The following is a 24,694-nucleotide window of genomic DNA, read 5'->3' on the forward strand; positions in this document are numbered from 1 at the left end:
TATATATAAAATAGATAACTAATAGGGACCTATGGTATAGCACAGGGAACTCTACTTAATACTCTGTAATGGCCTATTTGGGAAAAGAATCTAAAAAAGAGCGGATATATGTATATGTATAACTGATTCACTTTACAGTACACCTGAAACTAATACAACATGGCAAATCAACTCTACTCCAATAAGAATTTTTAAAAAATAAAATTTTACCCAGTATAAAAAAAGAATATCATCAATGAAATGTGGACAAACCAACATTCTTTAGTATATTTTTAGTAGTAAAACTTTCCCAGCCAGTTCAGGCAGACAAGAGCACAAGGTCATCAAAGGTGACATTCATAATAAAAACTTTTCCACTTGGAGAAAGCAATTTGTATCAGTATGTAGAAAACAAACAAAAGAGCAGACACAGGAGAATTGTAACAGAGACTTAAGACTTCACATATGGCCCTTTAAATGATGAGGAAATAATTAACAATTCGGGTAACAGTGATTCCTCTATCTAGTTCCCCTCCCAAATTGGTATAGGATCTATCCTTCGGTATATTCATTCTTTTGTTCATTCAGGAAATATTTCCAAATGTCCTATTTGAGAAGCAGACTCTGACAGGGAGATTAATGTCCAGGAGGTTTATAGGGAAGTGATCTCGGGAGGATTGGGCAGAGGGAGAAGATGGGCTGCTATGCAGTCTCAACAACGGCTTCAGCTGACCCCACAGGGAGCTCTGAAGCTAGCATGACCCCTTTAGTGTTGCCTCTTATTGGGGAAAGTGGGGAGAACTTTTATCCTCTGGGTCCATCCAGTCATTGGATGTTGGCTACCCCCAGGGAGGGGTGACTTTTGGTGAAGTAGCTCTCTTTTAGCTGAAGCAGCGCTGAAGAGGGCTGACAGCTGAGGCTCATCTGCTGACAATACTCGCAGCAGTTGGAAGAGTAAGTCCTCCAGTATCAAGGGTGATCGGCCTAGCCCATCTCAGCATCCTCTGAATCACCACACTGAAGCCATACGATGCCAATCAGACAGACCGGCCTTCTGACCTTTTGGAACTTAAACAAATGAACACCCATATAAATACTCCAGGCTATGAAGGAACAGTGAACTTTAAGAGAATAATGGGCACGGGCGAGGTAAGGAGAGGAAGGCTAATTTTGTCTCTGCTGAGTTCTGCATCAGAGTAGAAGGGCAGGAAGGATACAAAGAACTATAACACTTGGACTGAGAAGTGTTTACCTTATTCTGTGGGCAGTTTGGAGTCACTGTAAGGTTTTACAAAGAGAACAGCAAGCGCTAAGTAGACAATCTAGCTGGTAGTAAATTTTCTGTCATCTTTAAGGCCACCTCGAATTGCACCTTCACCTGAAAAGCTTTTCCTGCTTCAAGATTTTTAAGGGCCTCTCTCTACCCTTGGTCTTAGAATAAAATAAAAATTCCTTAGTATAACTCACAAGACCCTGTATGATGTGGCTTTGTTTGTTTACCACTCCAGACTCATCTCTCATCCCATTCCTCTATATTTGTTGGCCAGCCTAGGTGGTGAACTGGTGTCTTATTTATCTTTTTGTCTTCAGGGACTATTACAATACCTTTAACGTGCTAAATGCTTTATTGCTGAATTGAAGAAAAGTAAATAGTCCTCACAGATTATTTTGTTGATAGCTGCTCTCCCTCAAAGAACCACAGAATCTAATCAAGATTATTTCCTTTTCAAGTTTATTTTTGTAATAAGAAATTTAAAAGACTTCTGCACTGTAATTCTGTGGCCAGGCATCTCCAGTGCCCTAAATACCTATATTTACCATAAATTTGGCATATATTTCTTCTATGTGAAATATTTCTTCTCAGTTAAACATCAGTACAGTTGCAACTGTAGAATGAGAAGGGATTGTAGAGGTAGTCTGTTATATAAGCCCCTCAGTTCATAGTCAAATAAACTAACTTGAGGGTGTTAAATGATTTGAAAAATGCCCCCTAGCTAATTAGTGACAAAGTTGAAGCTAGAATCTAGAAGTAGTAATTGCTAAATCAGTTCATCACTCATCATCATCATCATCATCATCATCATCACCATCAATGCTTAGAGGCCCTACATGAGCCAGGTACTCCTCTAAAGATGCTACTTATATATTATCTCATTTAATCTTCACAGTCCTCTGAAGTGATACTGTAATATTATTAGCTTCAATTAGAGTAAGGAAGGTAAGGCACAGAGAAGTTGACTAACTTGCCCAAAGTGCATGATGCATAATAATTCCAATAAAAGCCCTCAAACATATCTCTTTTCCCAGCTTCTTTAATTCCCAAAGCTGAACATATCAACATAGATAGTGGATTAAAAATAAAACTCCTTCCATTAGGAAATAGACTCTATCTCCTGACTTCTTGATCTGGGCTGGATAGTCAGCAACTTGCCTCACTTTGACCAGTAGAAATGGGACTGAAGTGACATTGGGTGACTTCTAAGGAAGCCCTCAAGAGGTGTTGCAGCTTCCAATCTCACCTCCTAGCTGCTCTGAGATTGCCATGTTAAGAAGCCTAGGCTGCTCTCCTTAAAGTTGAAAGATTAGAAGAAGAGAAAGACCCAGACAACAACCAGCATGTGAGTAAAATTCAGATCATTCAGTCATTCTAGCCACTAGGTGACTGCGACAAGAGTAAACCCAGGTGAGACCAGAAGGACAACCCTACTGTGCTCTACTCAAGTTGCTGACCCAAAGAACTGTGAAAAATTAAATGGTGGTTGTTTTAAGCAAACATATTTTGAAGTAGTTCATTATATAGCAATAGATAACTGGTACAGTGTATAATATTATCATTTGATTAGTGTTAGCATGGTGTTTCTTTTTCCATCTCATTACTTTTAATTTTTTCTGAGTCATTATATTTAAAGTAGGTTTGTGGTAGACAGCATAAAGTTGGGTCTAGTTTTTTTTAACCCGATCTGAAGATCTCTGTCTTTTAACTAGTGTGTTTAGACCATTCACAATTAAAGTGATTATTGATATAGTTGGATTAAAATTTACCATCTTTGTAACTGTTTTCTATTCATTACATTTGTTCATTTTTCTCCCACCCCTCTTTTTCTGACTTCCATGTGTTTAATTGAGAATTTTGTATTATTCCATTTTACTTCCTCTCGACATTTAAAAAAAACATTTTCAGTTGTTGTCCTAGGGTTTACAATATACATTTTAAAATATTCTAAGTCCAGGGCTTCCCTGGTGGCGCAGTGGTTGAGAGTCTGCCTGCCAATGCAGGGGACGCGGGTTTGAACCCTGGTCTGGGAGGATCCCACATGCCGCGGAGCAACTACGCCCGTGGGCCACAGCTGCTGAGCCTGTGTGTCTGGAGCCTGCGCTCCGCAGCGGGAGAGGCCGCGACGGTGGGGGGCCCGTGCACCGCGGTGAAGAGTGGCCCCCGCTTGCCGCAACTGGAGGGGGCCCTCGCACAGAGGCGAAGACCCAACACAGCCAAAAATAAATAAATAAATAAATTAAAAAAAAAAAAAACTCTAAGTCCACCTTCAAATAACACTATACTGATCCAGTTTATGAGTGTATTCCCAAGTCATCCTTCCCATCCCTCAAGACACTGCTGTCAATCATTTCATTTATCCATATGTTATAATCCCCCTGGATAGATCAACCAGACAGAAAATCAATAAGAAAACAGCAGACCTGAATAACACTGTAGACCAAATGCACCTAACAAAATATATAGAATATTCCACCCAATACCACCAAAATAAACATTCTTCTCAAGCACACATGGAACATTCTCCAGGAGAGATCATATATTGGGTCATGAAGCAAGCCTTAACAAATTTAAGAATATTGAAATTATGTCAAACATTTGTTCTGTCCACAATGGTATAAAACTAGAAGTCAATAACAGGAGGAAAGTTGGAAAACTCAACAAATATGTGGAAATTAACATACTCCTCATCAACCAGTGGGTCAAAAAAGAAGTCAAAAGGGAAATAAAAGAATATGTCAAGACAAATGAAAATGGAAATACAAGATACCAAAACTTATGGAATGCAGCAAAAGCAGTTCTGAGAGAGAAGTTTATAGTGATAAACACATACATTAAGAGAAAGATCTCAAATAAACCACCTAATTTCAAGGAATTAGAAAAAGAACAAACTAAGCCTTAAGTTAACAGAAAGAAGGAAATAATAAAGATTAGAAATAAATGAAATAGAAACTAGAAAGACAATAGAAAAAAAATCATTGAAACTTTGAGTTGATTTTTTTAAAACATAAACAAAACTGACAAACTTTTAGCTAACCAAAAAAAAAAAAGAGAGGACTCAAAATTATAAATGGAAGAGGAGGCATTACAACTGACATTACAGAAATACAAAGGATTATAAAGGTTACTGTGAAAAATTATATTCCAACAAATTGGATAACCTAGAAGAAGTGGGTAAATTCCTAGAAACATATATCTTACCAAGACTGGACTCTCAGGCAGCAGCTGGTAAAGAATGTAGTTAAGGTGCTTCCAGGGAAAAAGTGTGAGATGGGTGTTTTTGCCTGCTTCCTCTGCACTGAGCCCTGGTGGGATAGCTTTGGCAAGTGCTCATATGCCCATTAACTATTGCTTCTTCTTTTGCGATAGTCTTTTGGGTCTCGTATGCAAGCCTCATTGGCTCTCAGAGTTAGGTGTTTTGGGGCCCCATCTATTGGGTGGGAGTCTTAAAAGTTTGGGTGCTAAATGTAATGTCCAAACTCTTCACTCTTCGGGGAGAAGCTGGTAGTTGGAGTTCCCTCCTGATTGTCCCCTACTGTGCTGGGAGTAGGGTTTATAGCAAGAGTGTGTCTCAGCCTTTTTTTACCAGTATCAATGTGTGTATTTTCTCATTTGTCTGATGTTTAGGAATCACTCCGCTAATTTCTGGATTTCTTTTAAAGGAAATTGCTCTGAATGTAGCTGTATATTTGTTGTGTTGGTGTGAGGAGTTCAGGAGTCTCCTGTGTCACCACCTTGGTTGACCACATATCTATGTGATCCACATATTAAGTGTTAACTTGACAAGTTCATAACGCATGGAAACAACCTAAGTGTCTGTCAATGATGAATGAAGAAAATGTAGTATATAGATATATACAGTGGAATATTATTCAGCCATAAAAAGGAGGAAATCCTGCTATTTGCCTAACATTAATGAAACTTAGGGCACTTATGCTAAGTGAAATAAGCCAGACAGAGAAAGACAAATGCCACGTGATTTTACTTATATGCGGAATCTAAAAAAAAGCAAACAAAAAACCAAACGAATTAATAGAGAGTGTACTGGTGGTTGCCAGGGTCTGGGGAGTAAGGGGAACAGATGATGTTGGTCAAAGTGTCCAAAGTTCCAGTTATAAGATATGTAAGTTTCTGGGAACTAATGTCCAGTATGGTGACTGTAGTTAACAATACTGTGTTGTACACTTGAAAGCTGCTAAGAGAGTAGATCTTAAATGTTCTCACCACACACACACACACACACACACACACACACACACACACACGGAATGGTAGCTGTGTGAGGTAATGGATGTGCTGACTAACATTATTGTGATAATCATTTGCAATATATACATATTTCAAATCATCACATTGTACACCTTAAACTTACAAAATGTTATATGTCAAGTATAGCTCAATAAATCTGGAAAAAAAGAAATGTAATAAAATAAACATGTAATTCAGATGTATAGAGAAAAACAAAATAAAATCGGCTAATATTTAAGTTCACCCATTCTTTCCTCAGCTGTTTCAAGTCTACTCACCCACTCTCAAAGGCATTCTTCATTTCTGTTCCTGTGTCTGATTTCTAGCATTTCCTTCTGATTCTTTCTTATAGTTTTCATCTCTCTACTGACGTTACCTATCTGGTCTTTCATGTTGAGTACTTTTCTCATTACATCCTTTTAGATATTAATCATAGCTATTTAAATTGCCTATTTGATAATACTAACAAGTGTGTCATATCTGAGTCTGGATCTGATGATTGCTTTTTCTCTTCAGACTGCTTTTTCTTGCCTTTTGTATGCTTTACAATTTTGTTGTTGAAAGCCATGTATGTTACTGGGTAATGGGTACCAAGACACAAAGTCTCTAGTATGAAGATTTATGTTAATCTTTCTAGGAGTTGGGCTGTATTTACTGTTTCCTGTAGCTATAGGGACCAGAGAATTCATATTCCTCCAATGTCCTTGTTTTTGATTTTGGGACTTCCTTTTTTATTTCTCCTCAGAGAAAGTCTGTGTCTTGTAGTCTTTTAAGCTGTAATCCACTGTTATCATACTAGCAACATATTGGTGTAGCATAGGATGTAGAAGATGGGGAGCATTCTAAAGTCTTCTAAGACTTGGTCTCTTAGTGGGCTTGTCTTGGGAATATGCCTTCACAAGTGTTTCTGTCTCTCCTACAATGTATAGTTTTCTTCTTCCTGCTGCTACTGTTTTTCCTGCCTGCAGCATTCTCTATTTCCTTGATGTCATCTCCCCTGTTGAATAAGGGGGAATTTCCCACCTTAGGTGAGACAGAGAGGTTGGAGTGGAGCAGAGTTCCTTTCTCCCTGTTGGGGTAAGTCTTCTGTATTGCCCTCTGGGGAGATGTCCTTCCTACTGGAGTAGTCCTTTCTTAGGGAGATAGGGTTTCTCCTATCAGGACCATAAGGTGATTTTTCTTGAATCCTCAGACCCGTTCTGTGATAACCTGCTGGCATTTCTGGAGGGAAAGTGTGTCCCACTCCCACCTCCCATGACTGCAGTTTCTAGGAGTTTCTCACTCTCACATGAGTTCCACACAACTTCTGGCAATTTGCAAAATTACTAAATGTTCCTGTCAGTTTGTGGCATCCAGCAGGTTTTGCTCTAGGCAAACCAGTATCAGGTGCTGTATCTCTGGATGTGATTGTCATTGATTTTGGCCAGTTTGTTTTGTAAGGAAGGGGTTGGCAACTTCTAAGTTCTTTACATGTCAGAGCTGAACATATATTTTCTTGGCTGTTTCCCTACTATTGGGCACACAGGAACTAGGAGTCACAAGGCAGTCTGAACTGTCTCTTTGTATTTTGTTTTGGGTGAGGGGAATGAAACAAGGACTCCAGTATAATCTATACTTATGCATGGTAATTACGGGAGGTATTTTGTCAGGACGTTTTTTAGGAATGAGTGACTCATGTGCTGATTAAATATAAGACTTGAGAATAGGCTAATAGAGTCATGGTTGGAGAATTACACAGAATAGCTTGATTGGGGTGGAGAACCGCACAAGAATCAGTAGGAACCGAAGCTGGAAGTATTGTGTCCAGAGTACATTTAGACTGGGAAATGTTTGATTACATTCTGTGGTCAGCATGGAGTCACTACAGATTTTGTAAAGGATAACAGCAAATACATAATTAATATAGCAATAGTATTAGATAAACTGAAGGGACACTGGGCTAGTAGTGTCAAGCTCAAGATTTAGTGTCTGACTAGAAATGAAAAGGAGAAACTGAGGAAGGCTGTGATGTCCCAATGATAAAATCAGACATTTGAGAGATGAGGTACAGGAGTCTGGCCTATAATACAAAGAACTTGAAATGCAACCAGATCTCACAACAGAGATTAGATTTTGGAGTCATTAGATTTTGGAGTCATCCACATGGAGGTTAGAGCTGAAATACTGAATAGAGATGTGGTCTTCGGGAAGAACAAGAGCTGCGTTTAGAACCTTTGGGAATGTGTAAATTTAAGGGGATGGGAGAACATAGAGTTAGCAGTGGAAAAGCAAAAAAGATGGGAGTAAAACCAGGACAAGATGTAAAGGAAATTAAGGTAGATGATCCTTTTTTCTTCCAACTTAATGTCTGGCCTATAGGGGCAGACTCTGAACTGTACAGATCCACCCAGTCTTGACTGGAAAACAGCTTCCTATATAGCACGGCGTGAATGGCTTGCTTCTTGCTAGAGTTTTACATGAACTCTTTTTATAGTGGAAATAGATGAAAATGTTCCACAGGAAATGGTTAGTGTTTTTATTAGGTAAGCATCCACATTTATGAGCTAATGTCCCATTCTTGGAATCTAACCAGGTAGGAGAGAGATTTGTGCTGGCTGTAAAATTGTGATAATACCCAAATTTAGTACACAAAATTACCATGATCTCCGAGGTAACTGCAAACGATTTACTACAAACCAATATACAACCTTCACAATACATGAATTTCTTCAGACATCTGTATTTGTATTAATGTGCTGTATGTATCCATATATGGAGTACAAGCGGATGCTCCACAGCTGGTATTTAGTGGCTTGTTTCTCACGCTGACCGCGTGGTCAGTGTTGAAAGGAAATCAGGCAATGTTTGGTACATCTCTTCTACAGCAACAAGACAGTTTGCATCAAGTTTGTGAAATGTAATTTTATTAATTAATAGAAGGGCATGTCTTACCAGACAAACTGTCCCAAAATAAATAAAGTTTCAGCATCATTAAAAGCACACAAACACACAATTTTACAGGGTAAAATACAAAGTCATTTTGATGGTGCTCTTACTTGCATTTACTAAAAATCTGAGAGAGACTGTAATCAATCTCTAAATAATGATCCTGCATAAAGAGAAAAGTACAGCACAGTTATTTCATAGAAGGTTTTGGAGTGACAGTTTGAGAAGACTCTGCTTTAAAAGATATTAAGATATATCACAAATCCAATCACACTCTCTGTTAACATTACAGCATGGAATTGTACTTAATCAAAAATAAAAGTAAAGTGGCTGAAGAAGGCTGTATACTTTCTTTTCCAACATAACACTGATTTCTATTTTTGGCATGAATTAATAACCTTTTCCATTAGTAGGAAAACGTGCTCTGCAAACTCTCGGAGGGCACCACGGCCACCATTGCTTTTGCAAATATATCCAACAGCCTTCTGGGCAGCGGCACAGGCATCAGCAGGAACGCCACTGAGGCCCACTTTCTTCAAGCACTCCTCATCAGACACTTCATTTCCTATCAAGTTAAAGAAACACTGGTTGAATATTTAAAGAGAGAAGGAATTTTCTTCCTAAATAATGCAAACAGCAATCAGTAAGTAATTCTGGCAACTTCAGACACTGTATATTAGAATACTACAGATTAGATGGAACAAAAATAAAAGTATTTCCAAGTATAATAAATACTTAAGGTCTAGGGTTTCTCCTAAGTAATTCATAATAAACACTTATCAATTAGAGGAGAATGGAGTGTACTTTCTGCTTGCCATGCATATTACAATTACTAGAAATCTAATATAAACTATAATTATTTAAACTTTTTATTAAGGAAAATTTCAAACATGCAAGAATCCCAAATTTATGTAAAGTAATTATTAATGTTTTGCATTATTTATCAATATTTTTGTCCATTCCCTGCCCTCAAGTTTTTTGGAGGAAAGGGAGAAGAAGGAATTCCCAGACGACATACTTTACCCATAAACTCTTTGCCATCTGTCTATAATACATATATTTTTAAGAAACTGACACAATATCACCCAACCAACAAAATCAACACTAATTCCTTAATATCATCTAATAACCTAGTACATGCTCAAATATCCTCAGCTGTCTCAAAATTGTCTTTTTATAGTTGATTCATTTGAATCAGAAACCAAAAAAGGTCCACATACTGCATTTTGTTGCTATACATCTTAAGTCTCTAACAGTTCTCTCTGATTTGTATGCTGCTTGTTGAAAAATTACCATCACACTGACATAACTACATCCTTTCTCTCCCTGCCTTGCTTATCAGTTTCTCCACCTCCCCCTCTTATTTTTTTTTTTTTTTTGGTAGGATGAATTTCAGAAGCTCCCAGGATCTAACATTCACCATTCTGCACATAACTATTACTATAATATAGACCAAATACTACTAATAAATGTTGGTTAAGAGTGTTTGTTTTAAATCTGTTCTACATTTATCTACTGAAATTTTTCTTTTATTATTAAATGTATTGAAATTTGAATTGTTTTCAATGAAAGATGATAAAAATTAAAGTATTTCTTTGTATAACCCACCCCTGAGACTAAACTTTATTAAATTTTATTTATAAAAGTGTTTATTAGAACTAATAAATGAATTCAGTAAAGTTGCAGGATACAAAATTAATACATAGAAGTCTATTGCGTTTCTATACATACTAATAATGAACTCTCAGAATGAGAAATTAAGAAAACAATCCCATTTACTATTTCATCAAAAACAATAAAATACCTAAGAATAAATCTAAGGAGGTAAAAGACCTGTACTCAGAAAACTCTTTAAGACACTGGCAAAAGAAACTGAAGATGACACAAACAGATGGAAAGATATACTGTGCTCATGGATTAGAAGAATTAATGTTGTTAAAATGATCATAACTACACCAAAGGCAATCTGCAGAGTCAATGCAATCCCTACCAAAATACCAAAGGCATTTTTCACAGAACTAGACTAAATCTAAAATTTGTATGGAAACAAAAGACCCCAAGTAGCCAAAACAATCTTGAGAAAGAAGAACAGAGCTGAAGGAATCATGTTCCCTGTTTTCAAAAGCTATACTCATTAAAGCAGTATGTTAAGAGATTAATCCTAAGAGTTCTCATCGCAGGGAAAACATATTTTTATTATCTCATATGTATCTATATGGATATATCTATATGGATGGATATTCACTAAATTTACTGTGATAATCACTGCATGATGTATGTAAGTTAAATCACTGTGCTGTAGACCTTAAACTTATACAGTTCTGTAAGTCAGTTATATCTCAATAAAACTGGAAGAAAAAAATAGTGTCAACATTTTAAAGGAATACACTTTTATACATTTATGTGGCTGATACAAAATACTGCTCTGATTTTTAAAATAAAAATTTGGAGTTTATTCTCTATTTTCTTGCTTTTCTAACCTCTACTTTTTATAGTTTTTTCCTTATGTGATATAAGTAATGCATATTCTTGGTAGAAACTTTTTAAAAAAATAAACAAAGGCAAAAAAAATCAAAATTAGCCTAATTATCATTATTTACGGATAATCACTACACTTTGGCATATATATTTTACAGTTTTACTTATATAAATGATATACACTTATTACTAAATGCATACACTATTTTAAGGAATCTTATATTATCTTCAATTTCTTTCCCAATAGCCTTATGAAGTTGGATTTGTGTTTATACTATAAATAGGAAAACTAAGGCTTAGAGAAGCTGCTTAAGGTTGCACAGGTAATAATAAGTACAGCTGGGATTTGTTATATGTTCCATTAAAATTGTTTTCTTCTTACAAAAATTGGATCATTTTCTATCAAAGGTTCTATAGTATTTTTCTCCACTGAATCTTCACATGTGATTCAAAGGCTATTCCTGAAGTCCCCAGATCACGTGCTCCCAAAGCATCCCTGTGCTTCTTCTTTTGAGGCCCATATTGTCCTTGTAAATATTTATCTCATACATGTTTATAGTTATTATGTATTTTAATAACTTTTCATTACTGATATTCAAAAATTTTGACATCATTAGACTGTAAACTCTGTAAGCAATAAGTCCCAGCAACCAGTTCCAAGTATGCATAGAGGAGACACCTGATAAATATACTTGCTTAATGCTAAAGTGAAAAACTTATGACATGTGACCATGTCAAGGAATACATATTACAGCATTGTTTTTAATGATTGCATAAATATATTTTTGCAGGATACTTAGGTGGGTTCTTTTTATCCCTCCATTATTGGCATATTTGTTCAATTTCTTTCCTGGAAATGGAATCTGGGGAGTCAAATCTATGTACATTTTAATAATAGCAAAAAATATTCAGAATTTACTTCCTATATATCAGACATCTTTAATCCATTATTATGGCTGAATAGAAGGATACCAACCAAGATATGCCACTTCTTTCCAGCACAGGCCCATTTCTTTTCTCCATTCATCTACAACTGCAAGCTTGTCTGGTACACTGACTTCCATTTTGCAATCCAGTTTTAAGGAAGAGAGAGTCTGCTTTGAACAGGCCCTTTCTGAGATTAACCTCACCTTAAGAAACAAAAAACAAAGGGCAAAATGAGAAAACAGAAATCTCTCATAATAAAATAACACCTTTTAAATAATACAAATCACAAGTGAGTAGTCTGAAGGACTAATTAAGTAAAATCAACTAATTTATTTTAAAATGATGAAGCTTTAACACATTTGATTGCTAGTAGTCCAATAAAGGCGAAAGACTGTTTTCTACAGTGGAAAGGAGTCTATCTACAGGTAAAAAATAAAATATACATTGTCTGATAACAATCTAAGATTCTCCAATAATTCAATTTATTCAGAGGAAAGTCTAACTTGTCTCTCATGCTGCTCAGAAACACGTATTTAAGATTTCTAGTGAATTCTAAGAAATCATCTTAAACTTCATTTTTGAAAATACACATAAGTATTGTTATTTTGAATTAAAATTTTCAATCATAAGAATAAGCTACATTTAAAAAATCCACCTGAGATTTGCTTTTTTCCAAATGCTGACACCTATTTTCTGTGAAATCTTTCGGGTTGCAAGATCCTATCGGAAATACTAGATAGCACCTACTACCATACTCATTAAATAAATAAGAAATATTATTTATTGATAGACAAATTACTAATTCTACTCATCCAGAAGTAAACAGCACAATTTTCTAGGCATGTGAAAGCCAAATTTCAGATATTTTAATTGATAATACTAAAAATGTATATCTCTTATTTCCCTCACATGTTCCTTGACCTTAAATCACAATCTTAAAAAGCATTGCTATGTTCAGGGGGCACATACCTCAATACCACTTTTCTTTAATAAACTTATCCCAATAGCATCTTTTACATCATAAGATATTATTTCTTTTTGGTCTCCTGATACATAAATGTGGCCATTGGTTAGACATCCATCAATATTGCAAACGAAAAGTTTTATCTCCTTCAGCTTCTCTTTGCCAAAATAGCCAAATCTAAAAGAAACCAAAATAGACTTTTGAATCCAAGTGTGATACTAATCACTCCCTCTCATCTAGCTAACACCAGTAAACTTGATAACCCGTTTCCATTTAATTACTCAAACATTACCTTTCCAAGTAACCTCACATATACACTTCAACTTACAATGCAAGGATTTTAAGTGTGGTCTAACCAGATTATGTGCTTCTCAAGTTATTGAATAAGCCATCTATAGGCATATTTTATGTATATGTCTTCCTCACATAAGCAAAATAATTACAAAAGATCCTAAGATTGGAGGATCAAAAATCAGTTGTCCACAAGTGAATTTAAATGTATCTACTAAAAATCATTCATTATGGTGTAGTGCAAAGGCTGTATAATCTTGTTTTTACCTTAATACTCTTTGTTCTGCAATAGGCCAGTCAATGTCCACATCTATGTCCACACTGTGCTCGGCTCGCATCTCGTAGTACGCCATTTTCCCACCCTAAAGATAGCACAGGTGCCATGAGGACTGTTGTCAACATGCATTCACACGTATCAAAAAGTTTATTACAATACAGAACAATGAATCCACTTCTACAGTACTAAGAAAAATGAATAAGCAGTAATACCAGACATACAACACATAATTTTTTTTGGAGGGGAGAGCTTATTGTTTTCCATATATTCAAACCACATAAAACAAATAACCTTGACATTTTCCAAATTCTATCTACACAGTGCAAGTTCCCATCTTTCTTTAAATAGATTTTTAAGATTGAAACAGAGTAGAAATAATACGCATGCTCCAGTATTCTGACCACAAGGAATTTTCTGGGAATCCCTAATTGTATCCCCTTTGTTCTGGTAGTCTCTCCCATCATCATCCAAAAGCAGTAGTATAAATGTTTTTGGAACTTCTGTTCCTATTTGCAATAGGGGTAAGATTGGGGAGGAAAAGGAACTGTAGTATCTACGGTACAGAATTGTCTTAGATCCCTGAGCCACAGATGGGAGTGGACAATAATTGTCTGGGTCATACGTGGGCAAAGGTAGGAACAGTGTCATGATCCTGGGGTATGGCGCAAGAGGAGTGAGGCCTTTCCTGATTGTAATCATTTGAAGGTCAATATCAATCACTAGAAATTTTCATTTTTCAGAATTGTCAGTCTCTTTACAAATCTTGTTACAAGGAGAAAGCTATTTTTCTCCGCACTTTAGGAAAGGGTCAAATCACAGTTCCCCTTAGCAAAGAGCTTATGGAGGGTGCTATCTGTAGATGTCAAATCTAATTTTCCTGAATACTCAAACTTAACTGAACAGCCAGCCTACAGTTTGCCTACTGACCAGAAGATTGGAAAAATTCCTTCCCCTTAGAGAATGAGTCACATTAGAATTTTTACTATAAAGAGTGGAGTTCAGGGGTTCTTAAATGCTATTTTTTGAGTAACATAAGGACTTGAATCCAAATCCTAACAGTGCCATTTACAACTTGTTTTTGCTTTGAGCCAATTGCTTCATTTTTCAGAGCTGCCGTTTCCTCCTCTGAAACGGAACTAGGAACATCCATTTTATTCCGTTACATAAGATAACCTATGTAGTATTTCATATAGTCCTGGGTCCATAGTAAGTGCTGAATAAAGAATAGCTATAACCAAAATGAACAAATAGTATATGATGTAACCACACAGGCTCTAAAGATGAGAGAGACATCCAACTCCCTTATTGTAAAATGAGAGCATTAAGACTCAGAACAGATAAAATGATATATTCAAGGTTAAATAGTTATAGATAGAGATTTTACTACAGTGTATTCCGGTTTTCCTGATGTCCAGGTTGGTGCTCTTTCACCTCTACTATACTGTTGTGTTTTTTTGTCTCTTTTCAAAGTAATAAAGGTTATTCAACTGTACAACCACAACTTGACAGTAATACAACTATGGATTAAAAACAGAGTTTTGAATGAAATAATATGAATACCAGGACACATATAGAACATTCAATACTTGTTTCATTTCTTATCTTAATGTTACAATTGTAGCAGAATCCTTCCCATACTCACTGAATGAACCCCAAAGATCATTTTGGGGTAAGTGTGCAGGATAAATGCCTCAGATGATAAATCTTGTCAGTTACTGCTTTTCCCCTAGGGGTTAATACTTTCCTTTACGTGCCATACTTCTTTCTTAGAATTCAAAGTATATAGATAAAAGGGTTTGAAAGGTTTTTGCAAAATGAGGGCACAAACCTGTAAGTAACCCATCTCTATCAAATGTCTTTTAGCAAAATAAAACGAGCCATTTTCATATAATTCTCCATCCCAGTCTTGTCGACGAGGTCGTTTAGCTGGATTCAAATTCAGAGGCTCAGTCATTTCACGAACTAAAAGCAAAAAGCTACAGTAAGTCCCAGGTGCTTTCAACACTGAAAATGTTCATTCAGTAATTTTTTTAAAAAGCAAATAAAAATGAACTCAGAAGGTAGAATATTTCTGTATCTAAATAAACAATTTAAAAGATTTTTTAAAGAAACAAAACCTCTAATAATTCTGATGATTTATCTTTGTTTTTCAATAACAATAATAAGAGAAAAATAAAGTATCTTATAGAGAAATTCTGAGTAATTAAAGTTTTAAGCTATTTATACAAATATGATGCTTTGGGAGGACATAAAGGCAACCTTAAAATAGTTTCAAAAGAACTGAATTTGTTATAAAGTACCCATAATTCAATATTTGAGCCCTTTAAATCTACTGCTCACTATGTGCTTCTATAGAAATACAATGTATGTGTTATTTATCTAATGTGGTTGAGAAATTACTTTCATGGAATTATTACAGAAAAATGAATACTTCCCCATTAAATTATTGAAACTTTCATATTGATAGAACTGCTTATATAATGTATGATACATTCTTACCAGTAGTTAAAAAAAATACTAATATAAAATATACATAACAATAAATAAATTATGTTTACTTATTATTATTGTTGGTAATAATGAAGGCTGAGCAATACCAACATTAATGATTATAACATGATATAATAAATGAAGCCTTCAGTATTGGTATATAGGAATTCCCTTGGCTTTCCACTAAATTTTTGCCAAATTTGTGTTTGTGGATGTGTATAGATACTTTTTGAACTTTTTTAACTTAATCATATATCATATAAAGCTCAATATTCAGTTTAACACTGGGCTTCCTTGATTTGTTCAAAAATGTGTTTTTCAAGCTTTAATCCTTCCTATATCTTATTTCTGATATTTAGTGAATAAGTTCAAAATATTATATATATAAAACTTAACATAGAACTTGCTACAGAGAAGACAATAAATGCTTACTGAATGAAATCAATAAATGTAGTCATTGATATACTGCATTGATTTTGATAGCATTCATATTTAGAGGCTGAAAAATCATCATTTTCTGTCTATAACTTTATCTTCTTATCTTAATTGCTCTTTTGTGGACCTTCTCCATTTTCACTGCATCTTCCCCTCTCCTTTAAGTCAAACATAGGTTAGAGACAAATGGGCCAGCTTTCCTACATTCAACAAATGTCAGGGCACTGAAGAGTAATCACACTGCCTTTCTTCACGTATGTTACATTTACCTATTTGTTGGTGATTCTATTCTTTATTACAGATTTTGCTACTTTATCTGGCTAGAAATCAGGCTCTAGCTAAACATTATGGAACTCTTTTTGCACAAGAAGTTACAAATTTTGGGAAGCAATTCCACAAATTCATTCTTGAGGTTCTCCAAAACTTTTTGGTAGAAGATTTCTAGTCCCACAATTCTATGATTTATAGGGAGTTTATCAAACAAGTCTAGAACAACATAAAAGTATTTGCTCTAGAAAAATGACATGTCTTCCTCAAAATACAAATAGAGGGTTAAAATAATCCTTTGTAAAAAGTAATTTGGTAGAGAATTAATTTGGTCTCATTGTTTTGCCTCAATAATCACAAGATTTAGAACACATTATGTTATTACCTACTAGAGTTAAGAATCCCATGTTCTATTTTACTGCTCCCTTTTTACTCTCCCCACTCCTAAAGAATATTTACATATGAAAAATTAATTCTCCATAAAATGAGCTAAAATAAAGATTGATACAACAGATTACCTCCTTTCTGAATTTCACCCCATCGAAACTGATGGCGTCTCACAACAGAGAAAACAGAATCATATCCTTCTTCTCGAATCATTTCTGCAACTTTCTGAAGATCAGTAGGATGTAAACACGGAGAAGTAGCTTGAATATTTCCTACAATGTCAACCTCTTAAAAAGACAAAACAAATGAAAAGAACATCAAAATAAAGTTCTTTGCAAGCAAGTAATACTAAGATCTAAATTCAAATGTTAAAACAAGTCTTGTGAAATGATAGGCAAGTTGGAAATTATGTAAAATTTTTGAATAAACTATTAGTCAAACTCATACCATTGTGATAATTAAGAAATTCTATGATGGCATCTAGTGAGGTAGAACTGTCTTTTGAAGCTTCAGAACTTCTTCGATGAACTTGTGCACCAAATTGTTTGGCCACATTCTCAATTTCATCATGGTCTGTTGAAACCCAAACACTGTACAGATATTAAAAAATAAAAAAATAAAAAGCCAAATCACTAAAAAAAAAATCATTAAAGATAAAAAGGAGCTCTGCAACCCCAAAAATACAGCTTACATAATGTTAGAATAGTTTTTGTACCAGCAAAATAATGTTACAGATAGAAAGTAATATGAAATTTAAAGAAAAATAAAGTATTTTCTATGTAAACCACATTTTAAAATGTCTGAATCAAAAATGTGGTCCTAGATGTAATATTTATATTTACATATATATTTATATTATATATAACATATTATTTATATACATATTATTTACATAGCCCTAGATATAGTTTTATAAAATTAGAAAAAAATGATAATTGGTATTTTTAAAGCTACTGGTATATTAAAGACACTAGTAACACTAGAAGTTCAAATCTAAAGGAAATAAAGAAGATACTGCTTCTCATTCCCCATCAAAATCCAAAATATTGTGTATTTAATATACTTGCTAAGAAAAAAATGGATTTGGCTTAGCCAAACCACAACACTGAAAGAGTTTCAAGCTTAGTAGAGATTAAATGCCCAAAGCAATCAGACAAGCCAACTCTTTTTTTTTTTTTTTTTTGCCAACTAACAATGGGTACATAAATATCTGAACACAGAATCAAGTGGGTAAAGCCACCGATAACAATTAAAGATGTGGAGAACATGACTTGATTGGCTCAGGAGAGCTTAGTTGAACAGCTCTATTAACCACAGCTTACAGAGCTGACCATTTGGACTTTATAAGACGACAACTAACAGTAAAATATAAAACATTATTTTGGGGGTGTGTACTAGTCTGTACTGAATTGTTTCCTTGACCTTTACAAATCCCCACTGCTAGAAACAGAAGATGTGAGTATTACTCTAGCCACAATGTTTTTATAGTGACATTACACAAAGAAGTCTGAATGACTTCTTTGGTATATGCATATACAGTTGACCCTTGAACAGCACTGGTTTGAACTGTGTGAATGTTTTTCAATAAATGCACTGGAAAAATTTTAGAAGGTCTGCTACAATTTGAAAAAAATTGCAAACTGTGTAGCCTAGTCATATTGGAAAAAATAAGAAAAAGTTAGGTGGGACTTCCCTTGCGGTCCAGTGGGTACGACTCCGTGCTTCCAATGCAGGGGGTGTGGGTTCGATCCCTGGTTGGGGAACTAAGATCACACATGCTGTGAGGCATGGCCAAAAAACAAACAACAACGATGTGATTAAACCAGCCAAGATGACTAAGTATAATACCACAAAAACGCAAAAAAAAAAAAAGGTATGCCATGAACACATACAACATATGTAGATAATAGTCTATCCTTACACAGACATGAGTGATATTTAATATAAAGTTAATAATGTTTTACTTTTCTGTTTTTTAACTCTGCCCATCATCACAGGTAAGTGGTTTTTTTAAAAAATGGAACAATGTTTCTGACACTGTATTATGAATATGACTGTAATACTGTATGCCATAAACATTTTATAATGATTCATTCATTAGTGTATAGGCTAGGCTACCATAAAGCAATCATACTGTTGCTTCTTTGTTACCAATGCCTGAATCATTATACCTGTAAATAAATATGAATTTCTTTTTCACATTATCTTTTCATTTTTGATGTTCAGTGTTAGTAATATGTGTAACATCTACAGTGTTTTGTATCATATAAGACAATATTGATACTGACAGGTGATTCACCTTGTAAACAAAGTAAACTTATGATATTGATATAGTGCAGTACTGTAAATGTATTTTGTCTTATGATTTTCTTTTCTCTAGCTTACTTTATTGTAATATACTATACAATACATATATATTATAAAATGTGTTAATAATAAAAAATAAATAAAACATAAAATAAAACATAAAACTAAATAAAACATAATGTGTTTCAGATATAGAAAACTCACGGTTATCCGTGGGGAGAGGGAAAGGGGGAGGGCCAATTAGGGGTAGGGGAAAAAAAAGGGTTATTATGGGATTACATAAAATCATGTGTGAAACTTCTGAAAATTGTAAAGCACTACAGAATTTAAAGAATCTTTCCTTCAATTAAAAAAATCAATTAAATTTTAAAAACATAATGTGTTTAGGGGCTTCCTTGGTGGCGCAGTGGTTGAGAGTCTGCCTGCCAATGCAGGGGACACGGGTTCGAGCCCTGGTCTGGGAGGATCCCACATGCCGCGGAGCAACTAGACCTGTGAGCCACAACTACTGAGCCTGCGCGTCTGGAGCCTGTGCTCCGCAACAAGAGAGGCCACAATAGTGAGAGGCCCGCGCACCGCGATGAAGAGTGGCCCCCACTTGCCGCAACTAGAAAGAAAAGCCCTCGCACAGAAACGAAGACCCAACACAGCCATAAATAAATAAATAATTAAATAATTAAAAACAAACAAACAAAAACATAATGTGTTTATGTTACTGGTAAGGCTTTAGTCAACAGTAGGCTTATTAGTAGTTAAGTTTTGGTGGATCAAAAGCTAATCTGGGATTTTTGACTGCCCAGGGTGGGGAGGGGAGTCAACACCCCTGACCCCACATTGTTCAAGGGTCAACTGTATTTCTTTTACCCTTTTCATTCAATATCTACTGAACGAATGAGAACCTGCATGTTTCAAACGGCTATGCTCAATTGTCAAGAGTGAAAAGAGAGAAACTAAAGAAAAATTTCTAACATCTCTGGCTTTCATTTATGAATTTAATTTCATTTATTGCCTTTACTATTGGCAGATGATTTAATTTAGAGATAAAGTCAATAAACCCCCATAGTGCCCCCAATTTTTTTTTCAGAGAAAACCTAGTAAACAAGATGAGCCATTGGCTAGGAGTCAAGTGTGTCATATCTACTCATGTCATTCTGCGTACGGCAGAACATAGGAGCCCTCATTTTCCTCCATCTCAAAATCTGAAATAATTTTGGGATAAGTTTTTCACTGGAAAATGTCACAAAGTTATACAACAAAGTGAAGTATCAACAAAAATGTAGTGAATTTTTTAAAGAGAGGATAAAAGGAGGGTGGTGATAGTAACACAGTAAAAAGTAAACAGTAAAAGAAAGAGATGAGTCTTTTGACATCTGTTTTCCATTACTAATTGAAATAAATTACTGAAGCCATTTACTTTATTAGCCTGATCTTTACTGTAATAAATATCCAACACCTCAGGATTCAGTGATCTTTTGGAAATGCTAAACAGTAAATAAGAAATAATAGAGGCTGGGAAGAGGTCTGCCTGTGTTTCTTCTTTCCTCCCTTTTATTATTCATTCATTCCTTCATTCATGAAATGATTCCTGACTGCCTATTCTGTTTCAGGCCCTACTCTGGACACCGGGATATATAATCTATTTTCTTGAGAAACTCTCAGCCGACTGGTAGAGACAGCGAGAGGTCAGGAAGCAATAACTAACCTTTCTACAATGCTTTACTTTTTACAAGGTATTTTTATAGTGCCTGCTACATAACAGGTGCTCAGTTTGTTGAATGAATGAAAACAGTAGATGCTTAAGAGCATGGGCTCTGAAGGAAGGGCTTCAAATCCCGGCTCTACCACAAGCTAGCTATATGACTCTAGGTCAAATCTCCCTAAGCCTCAATTGTCAGTAAAACGGAGGTAATAATAGTAGTAATTACCTAATATGATTGTTATGAGAATTCAACATAAACCACAATACAGAATAAACGTTTAATAAGTGTTAGCTATTGAAAATAATAAAATAGCAATGGTAATAAAGGAACAGCTACACAGTCTCATTTAATCCTCACACAGAGTTTGTTGCAAGGAAAACTGAAGTTTAGACCTTCAAAGGTCCAAATGTCTAATTTGTATGTATTATGTAAGGCAATGGCATCATGAATATGAAAATAGCATCTTATAGGTACACTTAAAATACAATGATCATCATTTATTAGAAGGACTAAGTCAGTCAATCATTCTCCCTTGGTTTAGGGGCATCAGATGCGGGAGGGCAAAAGAGAAAGAATGAGCAAATGAACAAACGGGGCTAATAAAATTTTAAATCAAGTATAAAGTAAATGTCCAAGTTCAACGCCAATGGCTTTAGCCTCAGATGAAGTCATACCACATCTAACAGGATGAACAGGAGTATCAACCACGATCCCTACGACAAAACTTCAAATCACAAACTGCCATTTCAAGGACAACATAGCATGGCCTTTCATTAATCATAAATCCACACCCTAGAAATGAAACCAAAACTTATTTTTCACATTAGGCAACATTTTAAAAAATCAATTTACTCTGAGATTCACTTACACAGCACTCAACCACTGTTGAAACCAAGCTCTTAAAAAGTCAGCTCAAACAATAGCTTTTTACTAAATGAAAATATTATCTCAGCATTTTTCTTGACTGTTAACTCTTCAAGTTAGTGTGCGAAGTTAGCAACCTTGAAAGTGTCGTTAGCTTTGATTCTAAGCAGGCCAGAAACTCAATTAAGTCAAAATGATTTTGAACAGAATCATCTCCAGGCGTGAAAAACACAAATCAGGCAAGCTACAGTCTTCCCCAATTCCTTCATAGGGTACATATTTGTTGAAGGAGGCAGAAGGGGAGAAGCAGGAAGGCTGCTCCAAACTGACTGCAGCTTCAGAATAAGTCAATTAAATTCAAATCTACCCCTTTTGGGTGGTAGATTAGAACTCAAAGAGCAGAGAGGGATGTATAATTGCAAGCTTTCTAAATTAACTGTTTTAAGAGGGCATCAGGGGCTATCTGCCAGAACACAGGTAAATTCTCCCGGCAGCATTGAGCACGCATTTTCGGGGGCTGGGATCATCCTAAGAACAAGGCCTTAAGCTGCTAGAAACCATGACAGAGTTTGGTTGAACACAGAGGTTTGGATGGAGTTGTTTGTTATGTGTGGAAAGTTTTGCAGTTCTCAGCAAAACTACCCCCATACCATAAAGGGAGAGCCTATCTAGAGGAACCAAGAAATAGAGGATTATGGTGACCAAGTGCACTATGCCCTTACTTTCCTTTTCTTAAAAATATGTATTATCACCTGATACAGTATACACTGTTTATATATTAACTGTCTTCTCCCTATTATAACGCAAGCTCCACCAGCCTAGGGATGGACCCTACTGCTATAACCCTTGGTTAAGGACACATAACAGTGCCTGTCACATAGTAGGTAGTCAATAAATGTTCGCTGAATGAATGAATCATTTTTGCCCTTGAATCTGTATCTCAAACAAGCCCTACCTTTTTTTGTTTAGCCAGTTTGAAAGGGGTTTCTTGACATATGCAACGGGAGTTGTAAATGGGTTCTGTTCTCAATCTGTTATGAATGTGATTTTCCTCTCTAGTTTATGTTACAAAAATAGGATTTTACTACATCACTACTAACTGGATGCACCTTCTCTCGGTCCTTTTTTTTTCCCAGTGTGTACCCTTTGTAAGGAGGTAAAAATGTCCAGAAGTCTGTGAGCTTAACACGGAAAGAACCATGTCACACACATCTTGCTGTTCCCTTGGATGTGTATGGCAGAAATTAGGGCTCAGTGTTTACTGAACTGAACCAATTCCCCCAGTCTTTCTTTATCACTCCTTTGCACACTTCCTGTTACATTACTGTTATATTCTGTGCGCCAGCTCTTATTTACCTTGCACCACCCAGGACTTCCTTTAGATTAAAACATTAAGAAAATTAGTAAATTTATACTTTTTTGGTACCTCCTTTGTAAACAAGAACAGTTAAATGAAAATCATTTATCCATATATTTATGTAGGTAATTAATATGCTCCAAAACCAGCCATCTCTTTAAAAACCAAAACCCAAACATCAAAAGGTGAAAATAATTTACTTTCCACGGTAACAAATTCAAGCATAATTAGGTTGAAATTACCATGTGTAAATGCATTCTTGACACAGAATTCTACCTCCCTTCTTTTATGAACAACATAAGCTTGTAACTCCCGACCAATACGGCATATGGCCATGTCTCTAAATGATGCACAATTAAAGCTGTCCTTAGGACAAACGAGGTTCCAAAGGTATGATCAAACCATTTATAAGCATTTCATCAAACAGTCCAGCGGTGCGGTTTTCCACTCTCTCGCACCTAGATACAAATGTGGGGAGCTTTCTAGATTGTGCTGACTCACAGGCAGATAGCTTAGAGTATTTTCCAAAGGTCAGGAAAGGCTCTCCAAGCTGAACTTGAAATGAGAAAAGCCTTGACAGCCCACTCCATTCATGAACCCGATGCCTCCTTAATCGTTCAGCACCAGGTGGGTGTCAGACGCCGGGCAACAGGGGAAAGCCAACGGCCACTGCCTAAAGGAGTTCACAGATTATCGCAGACGTTTCACAAGGGTGGACTCCTTTCCTTTACCCTGCGACGTCAACCCGGGCAGCGCAGACGGTAGAGAAGAGGAAATCTCCCCCTTTACGGATGTTATTCTCAAGGGCGGAGACAGGAACGGTCCCAAGTTCATGGCTATTAGCAGCTACGGAACAAGGAAGAAGCTGGAGCCCCTCCTCCCCCGGCTGCCAGCCGGGGCCCAGACACCCCGGATCGTGCACACCCCTTCCGGGGGCGATTGCCCCCCGGAGCCCCTGCCCCTCCGGCGGCCCCGCTCCCCCTCACGACCCCCGCCCAGGCCGCACCACCCACTCTCGCACATGCGCACCTCTGGAAGACCCCCGAGTCCAGGGCCGCACGCAGGACCCAGCCAATGAGCGGGACCCCCGCCAGGTGCTTAATGTTCTTCAGGGGGATGCCCTTGCTGCCGCCGCGGGCCAGGATTAGGGCCGCCAGGTGCGGGGGCTTCTCCACACCTCGGCCCTGGCCACCGCGGGAGTTGCGCTGCAGCTTTGGCGGCCGCCCCCGGGAGGGCCGCCCCCGCGGGTTGGAGACGGAGGTGGCTGCCCCCTTCTCCACCGAGTCCATCTTCCTCCCACGCCTTCTCCCCAGCTTCTCCACATCCGGGAGCTCTTGTCTCGCCACCTCAGCTCGGCGCCGCCCGATCTCCCCGCCCGACCGCTCGCGGGGGTGGCTGTTCCCGACCCCGCCCACCGCCACGTCCCCGCGCCCTCGCGGGGCACGCCGGGAATTGTAGTCCACGGGTCGCTCGCAGGGTCCCGGAGGCCCAGTAGGTTCTGCCCAGGCGACCCCCAAGTCCAATC

The 24,694-nt window shown here is 36.7% G+C and overlaps 2 protein-coding genes across 3 annotated transcripts in view; one reads left to right on the forward strand and one right to left on the reverse strand.

Moving 5' to 3' along the window:
• The window catches only part of ST8SIA1 (ST8 alpha-N-acetyl-neuraminide alpha-2,8-sialyltransferase 1), a 304,938-nt gene that overhangs the window by 230,526 nt on the left and 49,718 nt on the right, over positions 1–24,694 (forward strand). The gene's annotated exons all lie outside the window — the stretch shown is intronic.
• Positions 8,382–24,567, reverse strand: CMAS (cytidine monophosphate N-acetylneuraminic acid synthetase). 2 transcript variants are annotated; one of them, XM_082419828.1, is made up of 8 exons: positions 24,199–24,567; positions 17,389–17,531; positions 17,073–17,228; positions 15,191–15,324; positions 13,353–13,447; positions 12,800–12,971; positions 11,880–12,033; positions 8,382–8,990 (listed from the first exon to the last, which is right to left on the reverse strand). In XM_082419828.1, the coding sequence occupies exons 1-8, from the start codon at positions 24,456–24,458 to the stop codon at positions 8,800–8,802; spliced, it is 1,305 nt and encodes a 434-aa protein (XP_082275954.1). In that variant the 5' UTR covers positions 24,459–24,567; the 3' UTR covers positions 8,382–8,799. The 2 variants fall into 2 exon arrangements, with proteins under 2 accessions (XP_082275954.1, XP_082275955.1); XM_082419829.1 differs by lacking the exon at positions 17,389–17,531 and having other exon boundaries at positions 24,199–24,336.

This window comes from Balaenoptera physalus (assembly GCF_965194825.1).
Source record: "Balaenoptera physalus genome assembly, chromosome: 13".
Classification (NCBI taxonomy): domain Eukaryota; kingdom Metazoa; phylum Chordata; class Mammalia; order Artiodactyla; family Balaenopteridae; genus Balaenoptera; species Balaenoptera physalus.

What these genes read in the sequence shown, in the direction of transcription:
- CMAS (XM_082419828.1), bottom strand. Translation starts at nt 24,458, where the DNA reads ATGGACTCGGTGGAGAAGGGGGCAGCCACCTCCGTCTCCAACCCGCGG. An exon ending in GGGTGAAATTCAGAAAGGAG is followed by an intron (nt 15,325 to 17,072) that starts GTAATCTGTTGT and finishes TTTTGCTTTTAG; the next exon opens with TTCGTGAAATGACTGAGCCT. An exon ending in TAAAGAAAAGTGGTATTGAG is followed by an intron (nt 12,034 to 12,799) that starts GTATGTGCCCCC and finishes TTGTTTCTTAAG; the next exon opens with GTGAGGTTAATCTCAGAAAG.